General features: G+C 56.9%; 1 protein-coding gene across 2 annotated transcripts in view; it reads right to left on the bottom strand.

Annotated features, from left to right (window-relative positions):
• Window positions 1–10,545: 10,545 nt before the first annotated feature.
• ASS1 (argininosuccinate synthase 1) overlaps window positions 10,546–12,473 on the bottom strand; it is a 28,323-nt gene continuing 26,395 nt past the window's right edge. For both annotated transcript variants that reach the window (XM_026101849.2, XM_064523765.1), the window contains exons 15-16: window positions 11,574–11,639; window positions 10,546–11,018 (exon numbers count right to left, since the gene is read on the bottom strand). In XM_026101849.2, the coding sequence (XP_025957634.2) occupies window positions 10,964–11,018; window positions 11,574–11,639 (121 nt within the window). In that variant the 3' untranslated portion in view covers window positions 10,546–10,963. The remainder of the gene's footprint in view (window positions 11,019–11,573; window positions 11,640–12,473) is intronic.

The raw sequence follows: 12,473 nt of genomic DNA, 5'->3' as shown, positions 1-12,473 counted from the left end.
TAAGGGATGGGTATCCTAAGACCATGCGCACTCCAGGGAGCATCATGCCCCAAAGGTGGTCATCAACACGCCAAGGAACCCAACCCGGGAGAATCTGCAAGTGCCGAAAGACCGGGCAGATTTGGTCATTAGAAAAAAAAAAAAGCTCTACTCCAGCAAAGCCTGGGGTCACCAGACACGCTTCCAGCCCTGCTCCCATGTGCTGTCCTGCCATCCCGGCCCCAGCCATCCCTGCTCCGGGAGCAGTGCTGCCCGGAAAGCCCCGGGGATCCCTGCGGTAAATGTGGGGGGCAGCTGGGCTTGGGCAACAGCACAGCTTGGGAAGCATCTACCAGTGTGGAGATAGTCCCAGTAGGCAGGAGATGGGAAGGGCTCTCCATAACGCTGGGAAAATACACCAGCTGATGGCTACTTGTGCTTACTTCAACATCCTCCAGAGCCTGGGAGACCACAGCCTGCGGAGCCCATCATGGAAAAGGAGCCGATCAGAAAAGCAGCAGCAATGGGCTCATCCTGCAGACCGCGATCTCTCTCCCCGGAGGCCAGCGGGTCTGCAAGGTGCCTCCCAGACCCCGGCACTGCTATCGTGCCGGCGGGTGCAGCCCACACAGCTCCGCAGGAAGGTTGCAGCATCCCCCCCTAGTTACCCAGGTCCTGGAGCAGCAAACCCAGAGCAACCGCTTGAGGGTCATGGGGGCACCGGCCTCGCTGCTGTGGCTTTCCCAGGACAGACGTCCCAAGTGCCGATTCCAGCTAAGGCTGGCTTGCGTGCATACTTGCTCTAGGCACGTGGGGCAGCCGGCACCAAGGGGAGGGCAGCTTTGAACCAGCACCAGTTCACTTTACCATGAGGCTACGCTGGCAGCCCACCAGCACTCAGCCAGTCCCATCACTGAGCCGGTAGCCGCTGCCGCAGACCGGGCTGGTAGACGTGCGGGTCCATGTATGCCCACGAAGCTATAAGCCACCAGCCCTTCTCCCGGCAGGGAGGCGGCGGGCAGGCACGGGCAGCGATGCCACCCAGCTGCGGCACGCAGCCGAGCCGGGGAGCGAGCGCTGCAGCTTTAAAGAAAGGAGGAGATCAGCGGGAGGAAGAAAATGCAAAATTGGCCCAGTAGGTAGACCTGCTATTTAAGCGCAGCTGAGAAGCGAGTCCGAGGAATTACCGGAGAAATGATAGTGCCCTGACAGCTGCCATTTCCCACCACTAGTCTCTCCTAATGGAGTCCTAATGTAGTGGGCTCTTCGCTGACAGCCCAGCCCGAGACAGGGCTCGTCTTTGTGCTCGTGACAGATGGGACAGTCCGGCAACAAACCTGTAATCCTCTGATTTCTGCTGGCTCTACTTAACCCCTTCTTCCCCCCAGCACCCAGGTGCATGGCCACTGTGGGGAAAACCTGCTCAGGGGCAGAGCTACCCGCAGCAGCTGTTGCACCCACTGTTCACCCATCCTGGTGCCTACAGCCACGGGGGACAGCACATGGCCACCAGGGACGGCTGCAGTGGGCCAGGGCTGCTGGACAGCAAAGCAAGGCTTGTGCAGACTCCCATGAGCACCGTTCCCTGGTAGCACCTGTATTTTTACCTGCCTTTTTTGGATGCTCCTCTGTTGGGTCCAGGTTCAGGCCCCATTGCCCGATTCCCAGCACAGGCACCTAACCCATGCCACCCACCATCTCTCACTTCAACCTTACCTGCCCCTCTGACACACTCCTGCATTGCCATTGCCGCTGGCTGCCCCTGTTTCCCAGGGGTGGAAACCCACCGGCCGCTTTCCAATATATGGGAGAGCTTTCTCATGCTCCGATGGGGCAGCCAGCCAAGCTTCACACCTCCTCAGCCTCCAGCACCCAGAGCCATCACCCTGGACCACACACATCAAGCAAAAGCCACCAGCCCCAGAGCACTCCCAGCACTCTTCTCCCCTCCCTGCCAGGTCTTGGCATCCCTGGCAGCTGGTCAGACTGATTTATGGCCAGGGAAGGCATTAGCAGCCACCTAGTTACAACAGAGAGATCCAGGCAGCTCTACCTGCTCCATCCACTCGTGTGCCCCGGACACATCCTGCCTTCCCGCGATGGAGCAGCCCCAAGCCCTGCTCCCACCTCCGGGACTGCTAGCTCCAGCCAAGCCAAGCCCTGGCACTCCCAATGCTCTCTGCAGGGACCTCGCAGGCTCTGCACTGGCCGGGATGAGAAGCAAAAGCAGCAGCTCAAGGTGATGCTGCTCCCACAGCAGCCATGGGGCAGCTCCGTGCAGCCCCAAGGGCAGGAGATGCTGCAGGAACCAGGAGGGCAGAAACCTGCTGGCTCCTTGAAGCAATTTCCTCTCCATGGCTCCCACCTGAGCATCATTTAGCCTCAGCCAGCTGTGCCCCATCACCACCAAGGCATGGGGGCCGAAGCCTTGGCGAGCTGCAGGGATGTGCCTGGGACACTGGCACTGGGGATAGGAAAGTCCCTGTCCTGCATCCCTGCCCTGCCAGAGGTTGCAACACAGGGGCTGATCCTGATGGGTGCTGAGGGCCCTCTGCTCCCCGTTGCTCCCTCGGGGAGCCCAGGGTGCCGGCTGCCGGCAGGGTTCGACCCTCCCCAGCAGGAAAGTGAAATATGGAGGATGCAGGTACTTGGCACAATTAGCCAACAAGTGGCTGTTTTGTGAGGGATTGTTGCTGATGTGTTTTAAGTGGTTTTCTGAGTGGAAAATGTTAGGCACTAGAGAGGCTGGCAAACAAAGGGGGGGATGCATTAGGTTTTATTGGTCTGTTTTGCACACATCTGACATCACTCTATTAAGCAAGTTCTGCCCGGCTTTGGGGAAAATGAAAAATAAAACAAGAAAAGGGGCCGAGGGTGTGGGGCGGGAGGGGAGAGCAGGGAGCGAGAGTGATTCAAACAGGCAAGTGGGGGCTTAATAGCAGGAGACACTGGAGCAAACTGTGTCAACCAGATGGGACCCGGGTGCCGCGGGAGGAGAGGGGAATTAGCCAACCCGCGCTTTGTTCGAGCAGAAAGCGCGGCCCTCTCCCCCCAGGAGCTGCCTACGTGTGATATAATACAGCCCCTTTCAGCCGCTAAGCTGGCCAAGGACAAAAGTCACCGATAAATAGCAAGAGGGAGAAGCTGAAAGCAAAAGGCAGAGTTGCCAAGAGCCCCCTGCTTTCTCCTCGGGACGCCCGTGCTGCCGTGCATCTGCCCCCGGCTCCCGGCGCAGCACCCCGGTGAGATGCCGCCACCATGGCCGCAGCCCCGAGAGTCCCTGGGACCTGCTGTGGCACATGGAAAAGCCAAGGCACCATGGGGCGGACGCTCCCCACCGCTTTGAGAAACCTCCTTTAGCGCATCCCGTTGTAGGGATGATGTCCCCCATCCGTTGCCATCCCAGTCTTGCCTCATTTTCGCAGCCCGCAGCTTGGGCTTATGAAGTCAATGCACGTCTGCCGAGGCAGAGCAGGTCCCCGTGTGCTGGGGCTGACGTGACACCAGCTCCTGGCTTCGTGGCCTGAAGGCACCGGGCCCATCATGCCACTGCCACACTTGGTCCCCAAATTAGGTCTAGTGACCATCGGCACAGGGAGCCAGGCTGGGAGCAGCATGGGATAGGAACTGACTTTTTATTGGATATCTGTGCCTCTTGACATTTTCTCCTTCTGTCCCCCAACCAGAGTCTCAACACATCATCTCACTGCAAGCAACAAACATTTGCTGAAACAAATAGTCCCCAAAAGCCCCGATCTGGGCAAAAACCCATGGTTTTAGGCTCTGGGGTAGCACCTCTCCACTCGGCCCCAGCACGGAGCCCGCTGGGGTAAAGCACTAAACCAGCCGCGGGGTTTTGCAAACAAGCAGATTTCCCCCCCAGCCTCCCCGCCTGGGGTTTCTTCCTCGCTTTTATGGAAATATTGATTCAGATAAACCAAGGAGATGCATTAGGTGCCCCGCGGGGGTCGGAGTTCAGCGGCTCAGCTGGCAGCCCACCCGCGGCCCCGTGCCCGCAGGGCCCGTCTTGGCGGAGGCTTCCCCGCGCCCGGGATGGGCGAGGGGAGCACGAGGGGCCAGGGGAAGCCTGATGCGACGCTGCGGGGCCGGGGCCAAAGTGCTTTAGCCAAGGGGAGGTAAAACAAATCGATGAGGGGCTGCCGTGACACGCTGACCCTGGCGCTAGGATGCGGTTTTAAGGCATGACAGTAAATCTGCGCGGTGGACTTGGGGAGGGAGGAAGGTGCAGAGGCAGATGGCTGGGGGTGGGGGGGGCAAAGTGGGGGGCTTGCTGTCGGGATTAGCAAAGAGCAAAAGCTCCCAAACCAAGCAGAGGCTGTCGAGAGCCCCCGGGGAAGGGAGAGGTGGCTGGAGAGAGCAGCGCAGGCGGATGCCAACCTGGGCACGGGGAGATGAGATGCTTCCAGGCCTGTGCTGCTACCAAGAGGTCCCTTGTAGTGAGCATCGCTCATGAGTTGTCCCGCTTTCTCCTTCACGTGGCCGGTCTGGAGCCGGCACTCTTCAGGTTGGGTCATCCTCGGAGCCATGCGCATTTAATGCCCTGACACGCAGGTTGGCCACCACGGGGCTGCCACCTCCCCGATTCTCATCCCCCAGAGCAAACGAGCAGCAAGGGCCAGGAGGCACTACCAGCCCAGTGATCTGGTTGATGGAGGCCAACAAAACCTACCTGTGTCTTCCCCGGCCTGGCAGCAATAGCCAGCTTTCTCCTGCCCCCCTGCACGGGCAGCCAGGCTGGCAGGACCCTTCTCGCCCTCCCCGAGCATCACCAGGTCGCTGCCTGCCGTGATGGAGTGACCAGATGGGCTCCCGGCCCGCGCGGCCAGCCGCCTCTGTGGGTCTCTCGTCTCCCCCCACCCATGCTGGCTGGGCTTTGACGCTGTCCCCCCAGGGCAGCCTTTTGTCACGGGCGGGCAGAAGGGCCCTTGTGTCCCTCTGATCCCCGCCGGCCTCCTCCCGCCACCCCCACGGCCGCACGTCCCCGGCGAGAGCATAAAGCTGGCTTTCAGGGACCCGCGCGCCGCCGTTGGGAAACTCCCGGGGAAGGAGCAAGAGCGACTCTTGTTAAACGTGGAGACAAAGCCACCTTGTTAAGGGTTTACAAAGACGGCCATCTCCCCCCCTTGCCTGGGAAGCTCGCGGCCGGCGACTCCCAACCACACCGGGGGAATGTCTTTCTCTTGGAAGCGTATAAACACTTGATAACTGTGCTGTGCCGCAGCCCCGTGACCCGGGTGCAGCGCCCAGGGCGCCTTTCGGGCTCCCATTAACCATTTGGAGCTGCGTTTCCAAAGACTAATGGGACCAAAAGCTTTTTGGCGTGGACTCACTTGATTTCCCAGCGAATTCGCTGCCTCTAGAGGCGTCTCTGCTATGGGGAACACCATCCCTGCAGCTGCCGGGGCTGCCGAGGCCCATCCCGCTGCCACGGGTCCCCACCTGGCCTGGGGACCTTCAGTTGTGCTGCAGTCCCTGGCACCAAGGGACCACTGTCAATTCAAAATTACATGATATTTGGTAGCACAACAAGAGGATTTTCTCCCTTTGCTTTAGAAAAGGTGGGTGAGGTCCCCTCCCATACCCCTCACAGATGGAGAAACCGAGTCCCAGGGAGGACAAGTGACAGGGAAAAAGTCCCGCAGGACACAACCTGGAGCACGAGACCTCCCCGCCTCCCTCCTGCTGTCCTTTTTGCTTGCATGTGATCCCTTTCTCCACCCAATGAAATAAAGTGCTACTTTTATCCCCCGGGAATTTTCCCGTAACACCCATCTATCATTTATTGCATGTCATGAGCCACAGGACCTGCCCCAAGCAAAGCCAAGGGGATCTCTGGCACAACCTGCATGGGACCTGGCCACACTCCCCACTGTGGCCCAGCATGGAGAGCAGCACAGGGGATGGCTCAGCAGGGCCACAGAGGATGCCTGGACCTGTGGGCAGCCCCGGCTCAGCCCTGTGGTCCCCCCAGCCCTGAGCCCCTCTCACCGCCTCTCCTGTGCCCTCTCCCGTGCTGCCGACGACGTCGAGGGGCTCTGTGCCCCACGTCCCCCTGCACCATGGCCACATCCAACCCCCAAGACGCGTTGCCCAAACCAGCGCGTTGCTCAGTGCTGTTCTTAGCAACGCCTGCTATAAAATCCACATGCACATTAAACCTTAAAACCAGTAATTACCTGTACCTCTGGAGAAACGAGGAAAATGATTTTACCATAGTGATGCAGCAGGATACAATAGGCAATGTCAGCTGGTCAGCTTTAAAAAAGCAGGCTCACGTGGCCACATATGAAGATGACCTGGGCCAGCAAGGCCAGTCAGGCAGGGGAAGGGGAGATTTGTCCCTCGCTTTGCTGGCTTCTAGCCTCTCCCCTCTTCCCTCCCTCCTGTCATCGCCTTCTCCTCCGGCTGCCCACGCATGCGCAACTGCCCACACCATGGGGAAGGGCAAATTCCCCAGGCAGTGATCCCCACCGGGAGCACATTGCAAAAGCCAAATTCACAGCAAGGAGTTTTCGCCCCTGCTTCTCCTCCCAACATGCGCGTGCCTCCCACCTGCGCTTGCAGGTGGCACTCAGGGGACCACATTCCTCCCTGGGCCCTCGGCCTGGGGAAGCACCATTCCCAGCCCAGCAAAGGCCCGGAGGAGACCTCACCTTCCCTGCTTTGAGACCAGGAGCAGCAGGGCTGGGCCATGGGAGCTCAGCTGGGGCTTAGGAGGGCAAACCTGAGTTGCTGTGGCCACCCTTGCTGCATGCTCACAGCAGGGACGCTACAGCTAGGCGCTGGCATGCAGATCCTCTGCCTGGAAAAGAAGGAAAGCACCCTGTGGACTGCGAGGCTGGGACGAAGGCAACTTTCCTTCACCCTGATTTTGCCTGTGTTTCAGCAGTGGCCAGGCAGGGCTTGAAGGACAAAAGCCACAGCTTGCAGGAAGCTGCTGGGAAGGGGAGAGCCTTCATCCAGTCCCAGCTGGGAGAGACCAGCAGTAAATAGGACTGCTGCAGCTTTAAAGAAATGTGTCTGCTCCTTGGCTTGCTGCAGGGCTGGTGGCAGTGCAGGGAGAGCCGGAGGACACCTGCGGAGATCCTGTACAGCTGGGGAAGATTAGCCTTTTCCACTAGACAAGACCCATTACCATGTTCCAATATACTATCACTTCCGCTAGAAGAGCCTGCAGATGAGATATCGATTGTGGTGACCCCAGACAAGCCCTTCCCTGTAGCCTGCGAGGCCTGCAGATCAGCCCTGCAGCATGGCCCACGGCCACCCGTCACCCCCAGCGCTGCTGGCCCGTGGCCGTGTGGGGCTGTGCCACAGCCCTGCAACTGCCCAGCACCCATGCAGGAGGAAGAGCTGGAGAGGGCAAAAAGGAGGAGCAGCTTCCCAAAGTTGTGTCCCAGGGATGGGAGTCCCTGGGCACAGTGGCAGGGTCCAAGCTCGAACTATGGGGTGAAGATATTGTAAAGGGTGGGCAGATATCATCCTGTCAGCAGGGCACCAAGCTTCTAAGCCCAGCTGTGACCCAGGGTGGCTGCAGGTCCCTTCTGGGCTCTCCCCAGCCACAGCCCTGCCCAGAAGACAGGAAGCCCTGGGAGACATTGGCTGTCCTTGGAGCCTGTATGCCATGCTGTGCCTTGCTGTCATTACCAACCTGGGTGGGTGTTGCAGGAAGCAAGTAAGATAGCCACCTTAAAAGCCCAAAATGTTACACCCAAAATGCTTCTGCTGGGGAATTTACCAGGTGGCTTGGGAATCATGTGAATAACCTTGCTTGCCCAGTGCTTTTTCCTCCCCAGAGCTCATCCCTGTTAACATCTGAGCAAGGATGGTACCTGCTCCACCACAGCCCTGCCTGAAATGCTGCTGTTAGACACACCAGGGACTGGCAAACTGCAAGGAGGGGAATGAGAAACCGCAAAATCAGGGGAATAGAAAGGGCTGATTGACACCAGAGAATCCAAAGTAATTAAAGATGTGTTGTTTGACTCAAAGCATCCTAACACAGCAGCCTCTGATAGTTACACCAAGGTGAAACGGTGCTAAAAGATGAAAAGCAGATGAAGGCCACTTCCCAGCTGTGAGGTGGTGCTGCTGAGCGGGATGGGCTCCCCTTCACTCTGTGTGGGCTTGTCCTGCCCACGCGCCTGAGCTGAACATCCAGCACACCTCAGCTTTATCCCAGTTAGCCACCAGAAGCAGCAGCTGGAAGAAGACCTGTGTCACTCCTGCCAGGATCTACAAGACTACTGAATCCACAACCTGCTCCGATGCCAATCCAACACACCATGAAACCCCAGCCTGCTCTGAGCCAGTTCATCCTTCCCCAGGCCTGAGGCAGGATTCAGAGCCGGTGTTTTATGCATGCCAAGCATAAAATAGCATGCCAAGCTGTGCCAATGCCGGGAGGACTCACACACAGCAAAGTTAATGCTGACAGCATTAGACACGATTAAACACATGCCACTTGCAGGACTGCCATGCCTGTCTTCACATGGGTCAACGCACCATCATTCCCTCAGTATATGGGAGGGCAACAGGTTGGTTCCCATCTTGCTTTTCAGGTGTTCCTGGAGAGCTAATATGGCTCCTGAAGACATTTCAAGCCCTCCCTCCAGTCTAGGATGTGTTTGGGTGAGCTGGTGTCAGAGCAATGAGGTTGGCACGCTCTGTTGTGTTCTGGTTCCTGTGTGCACCCCTAGCTGAAGGGTTTGCATGGTCAACAGCATGCTGCTGATGACTACTGATGCCTGCCACATGGATTTAGGAAGCTGGTCACCCAGGATTTCCAAGTGTAGCCACAGTTTCTGCAAGGATTTCCTGCTGATGGATCAGCCCAGGAGAAATCAGCTCCTGCACTAGACCACACAGTGGTCCCCTAACCCAGCCATGGAGGATGGAGGGCCCTTTGCAGCCTTTGGGTGAAGCTCTTGCTGTCTAGCTTGGATGTGCCAACCAATGGCCCAAAGAAAGCAGGCAGCCACCAGATAAGCAAACAAACAGCTGGAGGAGACTGCAGCAGAGACACCCCTGAAAAATCCTGCTAAAGGGGGGAAGTGGCCCTGAGGCTCCATACAACAGCAGAAACTGGTACAGCACTGGCAGCGGGCCATGCAGCAGGAAGCAGAACCACAGCACGGATGTACAGCAACATGAGGAGGAAGGTGAAGTCCAACCGTAGGCAGGTTCCCAGACTCTTACATGTTACATGCGACCTGCGACATGCAGCCCCAAAGTTCTCACTTCAAGCAGTAGATAGCAATGGGACATACAAAACCAGGCAGTTCCTCACAACATCCCTCCCTTCCTCCACCCCATGGGGGTCAGACAGGCTCCACCAGCCCAGAAAACCATTTCTGTTTCCTTGCCTGACAACCCTCCGCTGCTTTCTCCTCCCAAGATGGTAGCTGCCAGTAATAGCAGGGAAAGTAACATCCAAGCTGGGAAAATAACATGTTATTTTCCCAGCTGTGATGTCAGAACTTGTCACGCTTACATGCTTAGGAAGCGGGACGAGCAAAGGACGCGTGAGCATCCCCAAAGAGGGATGGTGGCCCTGCTCTTGGCTGCCCAATTCACTGGCGCAAACGTTCTCCCTCCCCAGAGGGGCACAGGGTGGCTCTGCCATTGCTCTCCACCATGTCTGGGGCAGCTTGGGGTAGCAAATGAGCCAGCTTGCAGCTGAGTGCCCTATGGGAAAGCAGTGCCTCCCAGTTACCGGGGGCAGTTTTGCCTGGATGCCCAGTGCCCGGACCTGGGCAGGCTGGGCAGCATGGGGCACTGTTACCACATCCCCGGGCCAGCGACTCCCACACAGCCATTGCACTGCCGCCCCACGAGCCACCTCCCTGCGGCCGCGTTGGCACTCCAGACCCAGAAAGGGCGAGCACCTCTGCTCCCAGCGGGAAGAGCAGCTCCTCGGGGACATCCCATGGCCAGGGCAAGCTGCCCAACCCAAACTGGGCCCGAGCCCTTCCCTGTGCCCCACAGCAATGGCGCTGGAGGTGACCAGGAGCCTCCACATCCCCCTCCGGCTGCGCACAGCGGGAACGCTGCCCAGGCTTTTGCAGGGGTTAGAAAGTGTTTTCTTTGCAGTTGCCTCTTTCCATCTTACGTTTCAGAGCAGGTTCAGCCGGTTTCACTTCCCCTCGTCGAGCTGTTCCAGCAACACACTTGATACACGGCAAAGCACTGCAATATTAAGCCTGGGGACAGAGGGATCTTTAATTTGCCTGCATACACAACAGGAAAGAAATCCTCTCTTTAAATCAAATTGAAATAGGGAACTAGAGACTTCTCGTCAGCCTCATATTTGGCCCTGCGTTGTGGTTTTCCTTCTTTTTTTTAAAAAAAAAAAAAAAAAAAACAAGTCCTAAGTCTGATCCCTGCACACTAAAATGAAGACAAAAGGGGAACAATCAGATCCTCTTAAACACCGTAAAAACAAAGCACGCCATGAGACGACGGGTTTATTCCCCCCTGCCCACTCACCCACCCACCTTGCTCCCTCTGGCCTGGCAGGAATCACAGAGGAAGAAACCAGGTAGATGCCTTGCTTGGGGGAAGATTTCTCTCCCCCTTCCCGCTTTAATAAAAAGGTACCGATTGCGACAAAACCCACACGTCCTTCAGAGGCACTTAATCCATTACAAATTTCACAAAGCCCGGCTTGGGGAAGCGTTTGGCCAACTCAACGCAAGAAGAGCAAACAAACAAGCAAAGAATAAAGCCCCACTCTCAATGAAGAGACCCAGCGCGTGGCTGTTTTAATTTCTTTTCCCACTTCTCTTCTGGCCGACCACCTTTTTAATGATTCCATTTCACTTGCGGCAGCCGCCCCGTAACAAAGCCATCACCTCGGTGTTGACTCCGGGAGACGAGTTACAATTACAAATTACCACCACAATTAGTGCTAGTTCTTAGAGAAATTAGAAAGGGGAGCGGGAGGCCCACATGCGATTGATTGCTATTCATTCTGCTTTACAGTGACCTTGCTCTGGAGACGATGATATTCCTTTAGCCTGGAAACCAGATTAAAAAAAAATTAATTGTAAATTAACAGTAATAACACACATTTCCTTTCAATTAATTTAAGCAGAATGAGGGGGCGTGAAGAGCAGGCGTTTGTTAAGGCCTGTACAGTTTAATTATATTTTTTTTTCCTTTCCACGAGATAATGTAATTAATTTATCTTAGAGGGGTGGGGGGCACATGGTGTATCACGGAGGACAAAGCAGTTAACAGGCAACGGAAAAATTAAGAGCCCATTATGTAAATGCAGCATGTTTCATGGCATTTAAAGGGGGGGGGGGTGTTGGAAAGCATTGTGGGGCCTGAGAAATAAGTAAAAATAACGAGAATGGATGTTCGCCGGAAGGCTGTAATTAGGCAGGGCTTTCGCTCCCCAGTGCCGGAGAGGGGCTGGGGCGGGGGGGGAGCCGGCTGGGCGCAGCAGGGAGGGTGGCCCGCAGCGGGCTGGGAGGCCAGGGCTCTCCCGCGCCAGCCGGGCATGGCGCCGGAAAGGCCGTCACGGGGCACCGTCAGCGAGGCCATGGCACCAGGCCTTCCCCACGCACCTGAGTGAGTTGATGTTGATGAAGCCGGTGGCATCAGCGGGCTCGTAATCCCCTTGCACGTCCATGCTGCGGAGAGAAAGGTGCCGGTGACGGCAGTGCCGCGGACCCAGAGCGGGCCGGGACGCTGGGGAAGGGCAAGCGACTTGACATGGGGCCTCGTGCCCCCTCAGCGCCCAGGGCCTGGTCTGAGCCCCGCCAGAGGCGCCACGTTGTGTCGCTGGACCCAGGGATGGAGGAGCCATGTTGTGTCACCGGGCCGCAGAGCCGCCATGTTGTGTCACCGGGCCCCGGGGCCGGAGGCGCCATGTCGCGTCGCTGGGCCCCGGGGCCGGAGGCTCCTGGCCGTTAGCCCTGAGGCGGCCTCGGCCGTGAGGCGGCAGTGGCGGCCACCACGCGCGACACCCCAAAGCGCGACCAACTCCCATGGCTGCCTACATCCCCCAAACACACAGCTCATTTCCCCAGAAACTGCGAACCTTAAAAGAAGGAAGGAAAAAAAAAAGAAAAAAAAAAGAAAGAGTTTACAATGATTTTACCTCCCCTGACGGGCTACAGAAAAACCTCTGTGCTTTTATTTTTGCTCATTCGAGTGGTTCTGACCTGCTCTATAATTACGTTACTTTCTACCTACTGTGCAGAGGCATTTCCACACAGCTCTGCCTCTCACAGCTTTCTCTCGGGTTCCTGTGACGCCGTCACTCAAAGGCTTTCAAACCAGCGATGTAGAAATCAAAAAGAAAAGGAAAATGGTTGGAGATGCAGGGAGAATAAGTGCCCCTGCTTTTCTCTCCCTCTCTCTTTTCCCTCAGTCCCACCCCCCTCCATCCTCTTTTTTTTTCCTTCCTTCTTTTTTTTTTTCCTTTCTTTTTTTTTTTTTTTTTTTTTTTTTACTTTATTCAT

This window comes from Dromaius novaehollandiae, chromosome 20 (genome assembly GCF_036370855.1).
Source record: "Dromaius novaehollandiae isolate bDroNov1 chromosome 20, bDroNov1.hap1, whole genome shotgun sequence".
NCBI classification, from domain to species: domain Eukaryota; kingdom Metazoa; phylum Chordata; class Aves; order Casuariiformes; family Dromaiidae; genus Dromaius; species Dromaius novaehollandiae.
The sequence above is the reverse complement of the archived record's forward strand: the minus strand, read 5'-3'. Positions and strand labels throughout refer to the sequence as shown.